This window comes from Cavia porcellus, unplaced genomic scaffold (assembly GCF_034190915.1).
Source record: "Cavia porcellus strain 051 isolate PalLab524CR breed Dunkin Hartley unplaced genomic scaffold, mCavPor4.1 scaffold_28, whole genome shotgun sequence".
NCBI classification, from domain to species: domain Eukaryota; kingdom Metazoa; phylum Chordata; class Mammalia; order Rodentia; family Caviidae; genus Cavia; species Cavia porcellus.
The window spans coordinates 50,056,505-50,072,925 of record NW_026947511.1 but is presented as its reverse complement, the minus strand read 5'-3'; the positions used below and the strand labels follow the sequence as shown (position 1 = coordinate 50,072,925).

The window sequence follows — 16,421 nt, the reverse complement described above, 5'->3', positions numbered from 1 at the left end:
GGCAGATTCTGCACTAATCTGTGTAAAAGGCGATGCAGTGTTAGTCTGTCCTGTGGAGATTAATCACGGGGCCAAAGATAGCCAGTGACATGAGTTTTCTCACAGGACTTTACTGGTGCATAACCTTACTATTCAGGAAGCTGCATAGCACACCAAACACAGGTCAATAATACTTCTTTGTAATGACTGACTGGCTCTTAAAAACTTTCACAGGCTGCTACTTAGATATGCTTAAAAATAATGTCTGTCACTACAGCTTATCATCCTACAGTGAAGCTTAATGTTTATCAAGCCACAACCGGACATTGAGGATGTCAAATTCTCTTGAAGGGAACTTATGTCTAAATATTAATGCATCACCAAGTCAGCTTTTGACAGAGATGTTCATATTGGAAGATGGAAGGCTATTTTTCAATAAAGCTTGGAGTTACACAGGCGCTATAGAGTCATAATCTTTTGTTATATAAATCATCTTTTGATAATAGTAGCTGATTTAAACAAGCTTCTTCTACCACAAACAGAAGAAACAGAAATGGTAGTGGATGTGTCTGGTTCACACTGTGCTCCCACAGACGTATCGATGTCATCACTGTTCCTTCATGGTCCCGGTCAAAATTAATAAAAAAAATGGCTCATTGATGTCACTTTGCATATATTTTTAATTGTGGAACACGAAACTGTGAAGAATATCAAGACGTATGTCCTTCTAATAATTTCGTCGTACTCTTCTACATGTGCTTACTAATTTAGTTTCTGAGCATGGTAGATTGTAAACATGATAGCCTTTGAAGCATTTTCATACAGCCTGGTAAAGAGGAGAAATATTAATGACTTCAGAATCACTTGTTAATATTTTATTGTGATTTATGTATGTTTTCATTTTCTCAGATCAACTCATAATGGAGAATGGTGTGTTTTTATAACATTTCATGTACAAAATACAGTCTTCCTACAATTATGTGTCACTAGTTCCTTAGCTTTCTAATTTTCATTACTATTTTATGGAACTATTAATTTGTAATTTTTATCTCTTTGAATAACGAAAATCCTTCAAATATTCTATGTTTCTTTCTGTTATTCTCTAAAAAAGGTTAATCCACTTTTCCCCACATCTATTATTTGATCTTTTTTGATTGCATTTATAAATTACTTCACTGATTTCAGCAATATTCTTCATTTGTTTTGCAGGTGAACGTGGAGGGATAAGGGAAAATGGTGAGTTTCTAATCTTGATCTGCTCTCACAAGGATATTACCAATAGAGCCAGACTTTGAGCAGTAACAAAGATGTGAAAGATATCATCATCTTCAAGGTTTAGAATAAATAAAACATTGCCTCTAGCACACCTTTACTACTCAGTTTGCATTTTTCTTTAATCTCTTTTCAAATTTTTTCCTGTTTGTTTTTCAACTGTCAAGTTTTTCCTGTAATTTTGTTCAGGAAAGTAAAAGATATTTTAGACTAAATAGGTAGATATTTCACCATCACATGTTTACAAATTATGGAACTTAAGCAAGGCCAGTTCTTAACTGTCTGAGTTGACGATGTCTTATTTCCTTTCATAAACGCTTGTACTGATTAGTTGCTTTAATCAAAGTAAAAGCCATGGTGAGATCAGACAGCCCCTCTACAGGGCACATTTGGTGACTTCCAGTACACGTCAGGGCTGTGCCACTCTCACCTGCTTGTAGGTCCCAGAGCGGCAGCCTGTGTACTAAAGGCACCATGAGCAGTCAACTCTGATTCCCCACACTGAACTAGGCTTTGACAGTCACTATTCTGTGTAATTTCTATGGATTCATCTGCTCTGCTTACCTCACATCTAGGATACTACAGGGTATATGATATATTGTGGCTGCCTACTTCACCTGTATAGAATTTTCCACATTCGACAGGTTGTACTGTGTGTCAGTACTTTATTTTTCTTTGTGACTAACACTCCACTGGATGAGTATGTGCAATTGTTTTTAACCATTTTCCTATGGACTTAGGAATTCTTCCCGTTTTGGGCTACTGTAAATACTGTTTTCATGGACATTCCTGTACAAGTACGTGCTTCAGGCTTGCTTTGTCATTTGATGGAGTCTACATTGGGAATGGAAATTTTGGCGCACATGGATTTCACTAAAAATTTTTCCCATAAAAATGCCACTATTTTTGAGTCTCCCATATGATAATGGATGTACCCTGTGAATGAAATGGTGACATAATTCATCTAAAATGTCAAATGGTTTCTCCTACATGTGAAACTCAATGTATACACAAAGGGCCAAAGAAAGGTAAATGATAGGAAAGAGACATAGAGAAAATAGCACTACTTCACTCTCCCAATAAGAATGTACACAATTTAAATTTCTGTACACGGTTTCCAAAAGATCTTCCCCTTTTGTTGTTTATAAAATCTCACTAGTGCATGTGAGTAGTGTATCATCACGGCCATGATCTATATTTCCGTATTCTTATCCCTGTGCCTTCAGGGTCCTCGGCAAAAAAATAAATATAACGGCCAAATGATGTGAGATTCACTTTGCATAAACTACTAACTATGGAGCAAGCACTTCTGAAAAACAACAAGAAGTGTGTCCTGCCTCTACTATCATGTTACTCTTCCAAGCATAGCTACTAATTATCCGCTGAGCACTGTAGATGGTAAACTTAGTGCTCCTTCCCAGCCATTCTCATGGGGCCTGGTACAGGGGAGTAATCAAGGAATATCAGTAATTTTAGAATCATTTTGTTTCTATTTGAGTCTGCGATTGGTTTGTTTTGAATTTTCAGATCAACTCAGAACAGAAAAGGCTGAATTTTAATAAAATGATATGTACGAAATAAAATCTTACTACAGTTATATGTAACCACTTACTAATTTCTCCACTCCTCCTTGCTCCTTTCTCAAAGGATCTATTTGTGATTTTGATATATTCTTATTTTAAACAATCCTTCAAACATTTTTGCTCTCTCTCCCTTTCTCACTGTCTCTATCACTCCATCTCTCACTCTCTATCTCTATGTTCTACACCATCAGGTGATTTATTTTTCCAAAGTCTCCTAATATTTGATAATTTGTGATTGCATTCGTAATGTACTTCACTGATTTCATCAATATTTCTCATTTGTTTTGCAGAAATAATTAAAAAGGAACTTGGTGAGTTTCAACTCTTGATCCAATTTGATTAAAGATATTACCAAATAGAACTAAATTGTAAGGAGTACCAAAGGAGAAAAAGGTATCCTCATCTTCATAGGTCACAGAGTAAATAAAACATTGTCTCTAGTACACCTTAACTACTAATTTTCCATTTTGCTTAAATTTCATATGTATTGAAGATTTTTCCTTTTTATCTCAACTGCCGAGTTTTTTTCTAATTGCTTGTTCAAAAAGTGAAATATATTTTAAACAAAAGTACACTGTTTTATCTTGATAAACATAAAAATTGACATATTTACGCCAACTGGTTCTCCATTCCATGGAAGAATCACTCATTTCAGTTGAAAATCACTTCTATTGACTAGGAATATTTACTGAGGTAAAATTCATCCACAATGAAAATACTCCTGTGAAGTGTACAGACCAGTGACACTTTGCACATTCGCAGTGCTTCCAGCCCTTCACATACCTCCCAGAGAGTCAGCATGCAAAACTAACTCCAGCCCACGTGAAGCCACTTGCGGTTGCTCTGATAACCCCTGTTCCACTCTCTGTCTTCGTGAATTTACCTCCTCTGGTTTCCTCATTATTCTGTCAGTCTGTGAACATCTGAGTCAGCCTTCTGTTAGGGGCATACCATTTTCCATATTCATGAAGTTGTGATGTACGTCAACACTTGCCATCTTGTTATGGCAGAATACCATCCAACAACTACATCTGAGTCTGAGGACCACTCACCATGTACGTGTGAAATCCTTTCTCTGTTAACCTCATGATGGACCCTGCGGTTTCACCAGCTTGTGACCCCTGTGGATGCTCCCACACAAGTTCATGTCTGAATACATTTTTCACATTTGATGCAGCGTATGTCTGGGAATGTAATTGCTGAGTCACTATTGTTTTAAAAAATGTGTTGATATGTCCTGTGGAAATGGCTCTATTTTTGAGTCATTTACAGAAAAACAGATGCACCCTAAAACCAAAGTATTAAGTGAAGTAAACCTGACTCAGAAGCTTAAATATCATATGATTAGTCTCATATAAGAATCTTATTGTGTATAAACAGTTTGAAATGAATGATAGACAGAAAAAAAAAGATAGGAAATAGCACTATTTAACATTCCCAGTAAGAAAGGACAAAATATGAAGTTGTTTACTTTTCTTATAATACTATTACACGTGTATATTTGTCCAACAGTACCTCCTGAGTGCCTACAAGCCGTTGTATTAGTGCTTCAATTTGCATCTGCAAGGTCACAAGAGACACCAGGCACATTTCCATGGGCCTGTCTCCATTTTTCCCCCTTCTTGGCAGAAATATCATTTTTAAAATGAATTGTTATTTTATTGTCAGTAAGCTGATAGTGTACATTGTCATCTGCAAACTGTGCAAATTTTTATTACATTCAATTTATCAATTTGTCTTTTACTGCTTTTGCCTCATTTTCATTTCTAAACATCCACTCCGAAATCAAAGGGCATCAAGAAATATCACATTGTATAATTTGCCGATTCTTATCCTCCGAAGCTTTTTCAGTATGATATTTGATCTACTTTGGCTTCAGTGTAACTATTTTCAATGTAGGAAAATACTAAAAATATGAATTGGAGGCTCATTTATACAATTGGGATTTTTTTCTAGCCTGGAATTTTTCTCAGAAATGAAGACATTTTCAGAGGATTTTAACTACTTGTACATCCCAACATGGTAATGAAAGAGTGTTCCATTACACTAAGTACTGTTCATCTAGTAAAATTAAAAAATATATCCAGCTTATATTCTCTCCACTCGTATATATTTAAATAAACTATAAGAAAATGAACTGAAATATTTAAAAATCATTGTAGTACATTAATGAAAACAACTAGCCAACATAATTTTAATTTTTACTCTTTTAAAATGTAACCAATAATGTGAGGATTTCATTTTGAAGATGACAACAAACAAATAGGATGAGAGTGAGAATGAGAGTGAGAAAAAGAGGAGAAAATGAAACTGAAAAGTTAGTAGAGATATTAAATGAATGAGGTATCAGTACATAGCAGAGAAACTTTTGAGGACCATAACAGGAAAGAGGAATTAAATTCTCCCACAGAAACCCATGGCAGGTTCTGCACTCATCTGTGTAAAAGGTGATGGGCTGTTAGTCTGTACTGCGGAGTTGAGTATGGGGCCAGTCACAGCCAGTGCCATGAGTTTTCTCACAGGTCTTCACTGATGCATAACCTTACTACTCAGGAAGCTACATAGTACACAAAACACAGCTCACTGATACTTCTTTGTAATGGTTGACTTGTTCTTAATATCTTTCACAAGCTGCTACTTAGATGTGCTTCAAAATAATGTCTGTCATTATAGTTTATCATCCTACAGTGAAGCTTAATGTTTATCAAGCCATAACTGGAGACTGAAGGTGTCAAATTCTCTTGAAGGGACCTTACATCTAAATATTAATGCATCACCAACTCACCTTTTGAAAAAGATGCTCATAATGGAAGATGAAAGGCTATTTTTCATGAAAGCTGGGAGTTATACAGGTGCTATAGAGACATAATATTTTGTTATATAAAATCATCACTTGACAGTAGTAGCTGATGAGAAGATTTATCTAGTACAAAAGAAGAAACAGAAGTATTAGTGGATGTGTCTGGTTCACACTCTGCTCCCACAGACTATCGATGTCATCACTGTTCCTTCAGGGACCCAGCCAAAATAAATAAATGAAATGGCAAATTGATGTCAAATTCCCTTTGCCTAAATTGTTTATTAGGAATAAGAGAGTGTCCTTCCTCTAATCTCGTGGCACTCATGCACGTGTGCTTACTAATTGAGTTTCTGGGCATGGTGGATTGTAAACATGGTGCCCTTTAAAGCATTTTCATAAGCCTGGTACAGAGGAGAATTCAAGAAATACCAATGACCTTTGAATCACTTTGTTTATGTTTGACTGTGATTTTTGTATGTTTTTATTTTCTCAGATGAACTCAGAATAGAGAATGGTAAGTTTTAATAACATTTTATGTAGAAAATACAATCTTCCTACAGTTATGTATGACTGCTTCCTTTTCTTTCTACTTTTCATTACTACTTTAAAGAAGTATCAATTTGTGATTTTTATCTACTTTAATAACAAAATCCTTTAAATGTTCTTTCAACCTTTCTGTCCTTCTCTAAAGTTAGTTCCCTTTTGCCCATACCCATTATTTGCTCGTATTTGATTGCATTCATAAATTACTTCACTGATTTCAGCAACACTCTTCATTTGTTTTGCAAGTGGACTTAGAACAGAAATCGATGAGTTTCTAATCTTGATCTGCTCTCACAGGATGTTACCCATAGAGCCATATTTATAGCAGTAACAAAGAGGTAAAAAATATCTTCAATGTCATGGTTTAGGATAAATATAACATTGTCTTAATGCATTTCTGTTACTCAGTTTGCATTTTTATTTTATTTAATCTGTTTCCAAAAATTTTCCTGTTTGCTTTTTCAACTGCCAACTCCTTGTTCAGGAAAATAAAAGATATTTTTGACTTAAGTAGGTAGATATTTCACCATCACATGTCTACAAATTATGGAACTTAAGCAAGGCCAGGTCTTGACTGTCTGAGTTGACGCTGTCTTATTTCTTTTCATGATCGCTTGCACTGATTAGTTGCTTTAACTAAAGAAAAAACCATGGTGAGCTGAGACAGCCCCTCTACAGCGCACATTCAGTGACTTCCAGCACAATTCAGGCCTGTGCCACTCTCACCTGCTTATAGCTCCCAGAGCGGCAGTCCATGCACTCAGAGCACCATGAGCAGTCAGCTCTGCTTCCCCACACTCAACTCAGCTTTTGACAGTCACTGTTCTGCTTTTGCTCTATGGATTCATCTGCTGTGCTTACCTCACATCTAGGACACTACAGGCTGACATTTTGTGGCTGCCTACTTTCAGCTGTATAGAATTTTCCACATTTGACACGTTGTAATGGGTGTCAGTACTTTATTTTTCTTTGTGAGTTATACTCCACTGGATGAGTATACACAATTTTTATTAACCACTTACCTATGGACTTTGGTAATCTTCCCATTTTAGGCTACTGTGATTACTGCTTTCATGGACATTGCTGTAAAAGTGAACCTATAGCAGTCCTTACACCTCTGTCTCCCAAATGGTGAAATTACAGGCTTCTGCCAACACACCAAGCTATCAATGATTTTATACTACATTTTATTCAACTTTTGTTTCTTTGTAATTCTTCTATATTTTTTATTTCTCACATCAGTGTAAGTAAAAGAATAGGAAAGTTTAGTAACATTTCATGTACAAAATGTTATCTCCTTATCTTTATTTATACATACTTGATTTTTGCATTCTTACTGTCTCATTATTAGAAATATCCCTGCAATTTTTCTGGAGTCTCAATAATAAAAACCCATTATTCAACCCTGTTCTCCTCCTCCTCTGCCATCTCTACTTCTTCCTTTTTTCTTCGTCCTTCTCCTCATATCATCCAACCAGTTCATTCAGCTTTTACATGTACCTTTCTGTTTCTGCATTGCAGTATATTTTAGCTTGTCCAGGACATTAAAAATAACTCCTGTCTGGGCTCTCAGATGAATGAACTTTTGGTAAGAGATTGAAACTCATTGCACTTCCCTTGCCCAGTGTCTTATTCTAAGAGTAATTTAAGAGCTGTCCTTGGGTGGTTTCATGTAGGAGAATGCCACCCTCGCTGCCTGGGGGCTGAAACCACAGCTGGCTGCTCTGTGAGTGAGGGACCATGGCGCAGGGTTTCAGTCTCCACTTTAGAGTCTAACAGACTTGCACAAGTGCTCTCCTCACCCTTCTACAGTCGGAGGAGCAACACTGCACACGACCTGGTTAGCACTCAACTCAGTAGTTGGCTAAATGGCTTAGCAAATGCCTAATTTATGGAAAACAATGAAAACTTGTAGCTAGATTTGCACAGGTGGCATATGACAGGGCAACACCATAAACATCAATGTTCTAATTTAAGGTAAAAAAAAAATACTTCATTGGAGAATTTGATCATTCCCTCCTTAAATTTCAGCTGAAAAGTTATCCGTGTATACTTATTATGTTTTTTCTTTCCTTGCCTTTGTTCAAGAAGTGTTCAAAATAAATATAGTGATCTTAAAAATCTTAATAAACTAACCCATGTCATTTTACATAATCCTACCAAGCAAGGGTTTTCTTCACTCTTTGATGTTAAAACAGAGTTTTCACATTTGTTTTTCAGAAAAGCTGCGAAAGGAAATTGGTATTGTACTCTTCCAATTAAAATATTTATAAATTTCTCTCATCTGTGAAGGAATCAATTGCTTCACTTCATCGTTCATCGCTATGCATATCTGTTACTGTTTATGTTCAGATGCCCCACCCCCACAACAAGCCTCAAGCAATCATGGAGAAAGCTGAATCTAGCATTGTGATTAGTTCAGTGTCTAATACTGGGATTGGTGGTGTGAGTGCCTTACCCGTTCAGGGGCAGGGAAGCAGCATACAACGCAAGGGAGGAAAGGAGGCTGCTTTCCCTCTTTTGCACTTTGGCTCTTGTTGTTTGATGCCAGCATGAATGGCTGCCTCTCAGGCACGCCACCCTGCCTTAGAGCCAGCTGAGTATGGGCTGAAAGTTCCAAAAACCTGTAAGATAAATAAACCTTTCCTTGCTTGACTTTGGATGTCAGGTATTTTGTCTCAGCAATGAGAGAAAAATAACAAAGAAATTACCTGAATACCATTTGAAATTCCAACTTGCCAGTCTATAATAGCTAAAATGCTAGAAATAAGTTGCTTGCTTATCTTGATGAAATGTTTACTATTATATGATTCAGCTTGATTTTCTTCCATGAGAATCAATATAAGAAAGCAGCAATGACTTGGGTAGTGTTACACTGCTAATTACTGTAATGAGTCTCAGAGGAATGCATGTCTTTTTTATGTGTCTTTATTTCATTAAGAGGCTCGAACTTACGTGCTCATCTCCTTTCAGGTGACAGGAAAGCTCAGTTTGAGAATGGTAAGTAGCTCAGCAGTTTTCGCACAGTTCCAATGCCATAAATAATACAATGCCTTAACCTCTCCTAAAATAAGTGCAGAAAATCAGGCCTAAGATAATATTGCCTGAATGCACTGTGTGGGAATGAAGGATGAAATAAAAGGAATTCAATTTTTTCTGGTTTGGAATATTTTAATGTGCATGGAAAAGTACTTTTATGCACATTTGGTAAATTTTCTTTTCACTTCTATTCCCACTGACTTTTCTCTGTTTAAATATTTGTCTCAACCTCTGTTCTTTCCCCTTATTCTAATTCTTGTCTTTTTATGCTTATGTCTCCCTCTCTTGCTCTCTATCTGATGTTTGCTTCTTTCTTTCTTTTTCCTGTCTCCCTCTTTACATTTATTTCTGTATTTTTCCTCCTTTCCATCTTCATTTCTCAAACTCTCCATATTTCTTTGCATTGTTTGGGTTTTTTTTTTTTTGCCTTGTCATTTCCTTTCTTTGCTAGGTTTTAGCTTATGTTTTTTATAAATCCTTATGTGTTTGGGATATTTGTATTTCTCTGTTCACTAGAGGAAAATATTTTTAACATGAGAAAAGGAATTATTGTAAAAAAAGAAAAGGAATTATTGTGAGTGAGAATAGGGACACAGATAAAAATACAGCTGAATATTTACAGAATGACAAGGATAAAATAAAAGGACCAAGACTCATTCAAGATAAAAAAAAAACAAGTTACAGAGAGCATCAGTCATGGACCAAAAAGAGAACCAACAAGTCAATGTACCTTTTCCATGAGCCAGGAGCACTTGTGGGCCAGGAAAAGAACCAAGAAGTCACCCAACACTTCTCGTGAGCCAAATCTACTGAAAGAGAAATCAGGTAGCAATCTTGAAGACATAGGTTATAGGCAGAGACTTCATAAAAAAAACTTCACTGGAAATACTTCAAAGAATAAGCAACAGGGGTCTTGTCTTATTAAAAAGCTTTTTCACATCAAAAGCACTCATCAACAACATAAAATAACAACACAGAGAATGGTAAAAATTTTAGCCAAATTTGAAGTGCTCAGACAAAGCACTTCTATTTAGAACACATAAAGAATTTAAAAACTAAAAAAATCCAAAAATGGGCATCTGAGAATGAATGCACACTTCTCAGATGAAGAAATAGAAATGGAAAATAAATACATGAACAAATGTTCAGCATCATTAGTTATTTGAGCGATGCAAATTTAAACATTGAGATTCCATCTTGCTCTAGAAATAATGACTGCTATCAAGGAATCAATCAATACTAAAAAGTGGATGGGCAGTGGGGAAAAATAAACACTTCTCTACTGTTGTTAGTTGTGCAGACTGATGCACCCACTGTGGATTTCAGTGTGGTAATTCCTCAAAAGTAGGATTAGATGTCCCATTCTCTCTAACTATTTTATGGTACCTTCCTGGAAGAATTAAAAACATCATACCACAGCAATATATGTGCAGCCATGTTTATAGCAGCACAGTCTGTAATATCTAAATTTAGAAGCATCCCAAACACCCACCAAGTGAGGCATGGATAAAAAGATGTGATATTTTTATATAATGCAGTACTACTCGACCATAAGAAGGATTGATTCAAGACTTTTACAGGTAAGTGAATGTAACTTGAGATGATATTCATAAGTGAGGTAAATCAGACTCACAAGTGTAAGTATCATATTGTCTTCCCAGTGTGGGAAAATAAATACTTAATAAGGTCAGTAATGTACAACAGTTAATGTGAAAAGGGAAGAAATGCTTCACAAGGAAAAAGGAAACATGATGGTGGAAAGAGAAAGGAACGATGGTTAGGGGAAAAATTCAGTTCAGCTGTATAATAGTGTCTTTTAGTTCAATGAAAAGGAAGGTTCTGTGGTACTGTCAATTAGAGAATATTTGATGCCCATATCTTGTACACTGAGTAACCACTTTTAAGATAACAATATGCAATGTATTACCTTGTGTTTCTCTAGTATTACTTTGTTTTACCTTTTTTGCATAATAATCAATTTAAATAAGAGGAAATAATATGACAAGAACCAGAAACATAAATGATGTCTCCTCATTTTGTACACTTGCAGGCTGGCAGAATTCATATTTGTACCCTGGTGAGTGACTTTGTCCTGTGATAATTACCATTGATCCAAAGACATATAATCATGTAGACAGCATAGTACAAAACACAGAGAGAAACATATACTGCCTAACTTCTGTTCCATAATTACCTTACCAAGTACAATAACTTTTAAAATATTTCGTTTTTTTCTCCCTCTTTCTCCTGACACTTAAAAGTTAATAAAACTAGATACTAAGAAATCAATACAAAATTTTGTTTACTCTGTTGAAACTACCTTCTCTACAAATTCAATAGTTGTTAATTTTTCCCTATTTAACAGTGATTGTGCCATACTTTTCTTTATTTCAGTGTTCTTTAATGTTATTTATGATTTCCACTTTGAGGTTTGTGTCTCTCATTCCCAGTTGTGAGTGCCGTTTCAAATAGTTACTACTGATGCTTCTGTTCCTGGGTATATTTCATGCTTTCTTCTTCTGTGCATGCCTTATACAATTTGGTTGTAAATTAACTAATACTGACTATAGATTCCAATTTTGTTTCTCCCGTGGAGACAGCTAATGCTATGGATGTGTTAGGTTTGTTTAACGCTTGCAGAGATTAAATTCACATTCTGTCTCTCAATTAATGTGTGACTAGGTCTTTGTTCAGCATTATTCATTATCTTGTTTAACTGGCCTTCATAGGACTCATTCACGGTTCGGCAATAGTAGGAATAAAAGGTTGTGATTAAGCACTTTGAGCAAATAACATTTTATCAGTGGTTCATGACATTGTATTTGCTTTAGAAATTCCTTCAGATTTCAAGCACTTATATAGATTTCCTCACATTTCACTATGAACATACTTGGTGTAAAATATGCAACTAAGGATGGATAAATAGATAAGAACTAATTTTCATACTGAGCATATATGTAAAATTGTGTATTTGGAGCCTCCAAGGGAACAGGGATCTATCAAAGCTCACTAAGGTATACAGAGGTTATTTTGCAGAACTTGAGAATATTTAAAAGTCATTTGCCCAACCCCGCACATAACATGGTAGTAGTGGCAAAAAGAGCCAACCACAATTGTTTGAAAATGTTTCTGGAGGGCTCCAGTCCTGCACTTTTGCTTTTAACAGATTCCTAGGCCATCTAATTTTTAGGACTCTATATCTAACAGTTTAAACCCTTTAGCAACTACACTACTGGAATTCATGATTTGCAGTGACCTGGTAGAGTCAGCACCAGGCAATTAGGGATGGTAGCAGGACCTACCATCCAGAGTAGTGACATTTTCTGTGAATCATCACACATTTCCTACATTAGTGTTTCTGAGTTTGGTGTGTGACTTTCCAAATTTCCTGAACTCTAAAATGCTCATCTTTGAAAAACTAATTCTCTTAGTCTTTCAGAGAAATGACTTGGCATGCTAAGTCACCTTTCTCCAAGTTTTATAGGCATCCAGTTAGTGTTATGTATCAACAATGACATCCAAAGCTTCTTTACAGACCCATTTGCCTAGCTGATTTATGTTCTTTCAGATCCCACTTTACAGGTGCTCTCATTATGGCTGTGAAATCTATCATCTCAATTTGTTGTATTCCTTAAGTAACTATATACATTAACCAAATTACAGCATTCATTTCTGTATTTTTAATCTTTGTCTCTTATTATGGTTGGTCTATAAAGAGGTGGAAGAAATTCTCTATGAAGGAGCAGATAATGAGTATTTTAAGGATTATGTGCTTTATTGTCCCCATCACAACTGGTCAGTTCTATCCCTTATGCATGAAAAGAGCCATAGGCAATAAATGAATGAATTGTTGTGACTCGTTCCTGCATGATTCTATTTACAAAAAAAGATTTGGAACTGATTTTGGCTCCTTGTTCATAATGTAACTCATTGAGTCAAATTTTATACAGCCTGAAAATCACTCAACTATAGAGATGTCTTATTTAGTTCATTTTTTAATCAAGTGAATAATTATGTTACAAATAATTTATCTTCAATAGTGTACCATTACACCCTCAATGAATGGTGTCATGCCCAAGTACTGATGCTTTCCCATGCAGACCTTCCAAGTGCTTGCACACAGCACTTCATTTAGTGAGCGACAATGTGATTCACCAAAATATCTTTCTAAACAACATGACACTGCCACATGATCTGCTTTCCACATAACACATATAGCTTTAATAAGATTTCCTTGCTGCCTGTCATGGACGACTGTATAGGCAGACAGCCTTCTCTGCTTTCCTAATTCTGCTGCCTAAACTCAATCAAGAGGACAAATTGGAAGCAATCAATATAGGAGTTCATTCTAAGCCTGCGTATCTAAATTGTGCAGCATTACTAATTGTGATTTTTGTAAAACATGGACTGACTACTCAGTAGGGAGTTAAGCACAGTTGTCAGGTGCAAATATAAGGTAGTCCACACTCATGCAAATTATAATCTGAATACCTCTGAATATTCCTGGAAACTGTCTTGAGAATGGTGCCTTTAATACTAGGAGTTGTTAATACCCTAGTCTTCTACACTCACCAATTTACTTACAGCCCATTCCTACCAGGGGTTAAGATGCTGCTGTAGTAAGAGCGAGAATGGAGAAATTCAGCTGGTTTACTCTGGTGTGGGAATGATACAGTGACCGCTGTGCATAGTTCATCGGCCACAGTGGGATAATTCACCCACATAAATGTCGGAGGAAGCTGGCTGCAGAATGTGTGATTTCGTTGTTTCTCAGGAAGAGAGTAACTATATCCTATTCTATGTCTGTAGTCTACACCACAGGAGGTACAAACCAGAGCTGTTAATTTCTATATGAACATTTAATGATGGACAGTGGAAAACTTGTTTCAAATAAGAGGTGCAGAATAAGTTTGAGATATTACCAAACAGGAAAACAAGCAAAAGAAAATATTTTAAAGGAAAACATTTTTTCGTGTGAGAAATTGAAAAGTAATTTCTAATAATATATATTTTGCTCTTTTCAGACTGGAGGAAAAAATACTACCAACCTGGTGAGTCTGACCATCCAAGAGTGACTGCACTCATTCAAGCTCTGCACAGTCTCAGGGGAGCTCTAACTAGGGGACAGGTGACAGAAGGCTCGGGGCAGTATATGCTCCTCACTGCTCCCAGACATCTCAGGCTTCAAAGCCATCCTCAGTACAAGATCACTCCAGTCTTCTCAGAAATTAAAAGGTTGGTCTCCTTTGCAGTGAATGTGACTCTCGACCCAGAGACAGCCCATCCTGCCCTCATCTTGTCTGAAGATAGACGACGAGTAACAATGGGGGAGAAACTTCAAGATCTTCCTAGCAGCCAGCTGAGATTTGAATCCCTTCCCTGCATGCTGGGGCAACAGTCCTTCAACTCAGGGAGGCACTACTGGGAGGTGAAGGTTGACAGCAGTACAGCCTGGGACCTGGGAATCTGTCGGAGTAACGTAATGAGAAAGGAAAGGACTTACATAAAACCTGAGGACGGTTTCTGGGCCATTAGGCTTTATAATGATGAGTACTGGGCACTCACCTCGCCAGAGACTCAACTAAATCTAAAAGAACCCCCTCGCACGGTTGGCATTTTCTTAGACTACGAAAATAGACAAGTCTCCTTCTACAACATGACAGACAACAGCCACATCTACACCTTTTCTCAAAGTGATTTTTATGGATCCCTGAGACCTTTCTTCAGACTTTGGTCCAAAGATTCGGGACATCTGGACATCTGTCCACTCCCTAAGGAGCCAGAATAGGCACAGTTTGATGATGACCCTAACTCTCCTCTCATTGTGGTTGTGGATGCATAATATCCCCTAAAGATTAGTGAGAGCTGACACATTGGTCATGGCATGGATCTTCCTATACTAGAGCACATTGTTTTACTCAGTCTTTCCACGGTTCTTCTAATCATTTAATTTCCCTCATAAATTGTTATTAAATATTATGTTGCAGTGTAATGAAATTGTTGCTTATACTCTGATTAACACAAATATATGAATACGCATGTAGATCAACATATGCACTTATTGTAATCAAATCCTTATTACAGAGTTTCACAGGCAAATGCGCACTGCCTATCCCAGGTCAGGTTCTCAAATATTTTGCAAAACTAGCAATAAAATGGATTGTATCCTATTATGTACTTTGGGTTATCTGTTCTGGTTATGAAATGACACACATAAAATCAAATTACAATATTTTAAATAGAAAAATAATCAAAGTGTTCTCAGTTATCCAAAATAGTATCACATTCAGGGGAACACAAGTGTGTGAATCTCATGCCTCAGTTTCCTGCATGGGAAATACACCTGAAATATACACTTACGTCATCATGGCTTTATCCTCTAATACAGTTATTCTGTCCTTTGTTTTCATCACCATTTATTTTGGGGGGCATTTTCTTAATATGTGTGATAAATTTTGCTGCATTTAACATCAGTGTGAGCTTTAATGAGTGGTTTGATTTCTATAGCCACAGTACAAAAGTCACATAATGGTTCCATTACACAAATAAAATTTCCCATGCTGTTCCTTTGTGATCAGATTCTCTCACACACTGGTCATGGATACAACTGACCAATTTGATTATTCTGCACTTTTGTATTTTGCAGGTGTCCCGTTAGTGTTCACATAATGTGTAATCTTTTAAAAATTGTCGCTTTCCTTCTGTGTAAGGCTCTACATGTCCATCCTTGTTAACATAGATAGAATTTAATGTTTCATTGAGGACAACTCCACAGAACAGATTTACTATTATTTGTTTATTCCTTTATGATGTACACTGGTGTTGATTCAGTTTGGAGTGGTTCTAGATAGAACAGCTACAAGTATTAAGGTAAACATTTTTATATGAACATGTTTTCACTTTTTATCATTTATAAATACGTGGTGTTATGGTTTGTAACCAGATAACCCTTTATACATTTATAGGGCTGTATCTTGGGCGGTTGCTATATCATGGATATATGACACTTATCACTGGATTTGTCCCCGATGGGTTTACAGCTGGGAGTGATGTTGGGAAGTGAAGCCTGGTGGGAAGAAGTGAATCACCCTGCAACCTAACTGGAAGGATGTGTCTCCCTCCTCATCCACTTATTCCTCTCTGCTCCTCTGTCACAGGCTTTTCTTCTCTCCAGTGCCCCAACTGCTATCTGGGCTGCCTTGGAG

The 16,421-nt window shown here is 36.5% G+C and overlaps 1 protein-coding gene across 2 annotated transcripts; it reads left to right on the top strand.

Annotated features, from left to right (window-relative positions):
• Nucleotides 1–884: 884 nt before the first annotated feature.
• LOC134473744 (butyrophilin subfamily 1 member A1-like) lies at nucleotides 885–15,386 on the top strand. 2 transcript variants are annotated; one of them, XM_063239111.1, is made up of 9 exons: nucleotides 885–909; nucleotides 1,189–1,215; nucleotides 3,125–3,145; nucleotides 6,128–6,148; nucleotides 8,398–8,418; nucleotides 9,151–9,177; nucleotides 11,267–11,293; nucleotides 14,241–14,267; nucleotides 14,469–15,386. In XM_063239111.1, exons 1-9 carry the CDS (start codon nucleotides 900–902, stop codon nucleotides 15,002–15,004), a joined length of 717 nt encoding a protein of 238 aa, XP_063095181.1. In that variant the 5' UTR covers nucleotides 885–899; the 3' UTR covers nucleotides 15,005–15,386. The 2 variants fall into 2 exon arrangements, with proteins under 2 accessions (XP_063095181.1, XP_063095182.1); XM_063239112.1 differs by lacking the exons at nucleotides 885–909; nucleotides 1,189–1,215; nucleotides 3,125–3,145; nucleotides 6,128–6,148 and having other exon boundaries at nucleotides 8,301–8,418.
• The last annotated feature ends 1,035 nt before the right edge of the window (nucleotides 15,387–16,421 follow it).

Coding starts and splice junctions, on each gene's coding strand:
- LOC134473744 (XM_063239112.1), top strand. CDS start 8,316: ATGTCATTTTACATAATCCTACCAAGCAAGGGTTTTCTTCACTCTTTG. Junction 8,419..9,150: donor AAAGCTGCGAAAGGAAATTG/GTATTGTACTCT, acceptor ATCTCCTTTCAG/GTGACAGGAAAGCTCAGTTT. Junction 14,268..14,468: donor GAAAAAATACTACCAACCTG/GTGAGTCTGACC, acceptor TCTCCTTTGCAG/TGAATGTGACTCTCGACCCA.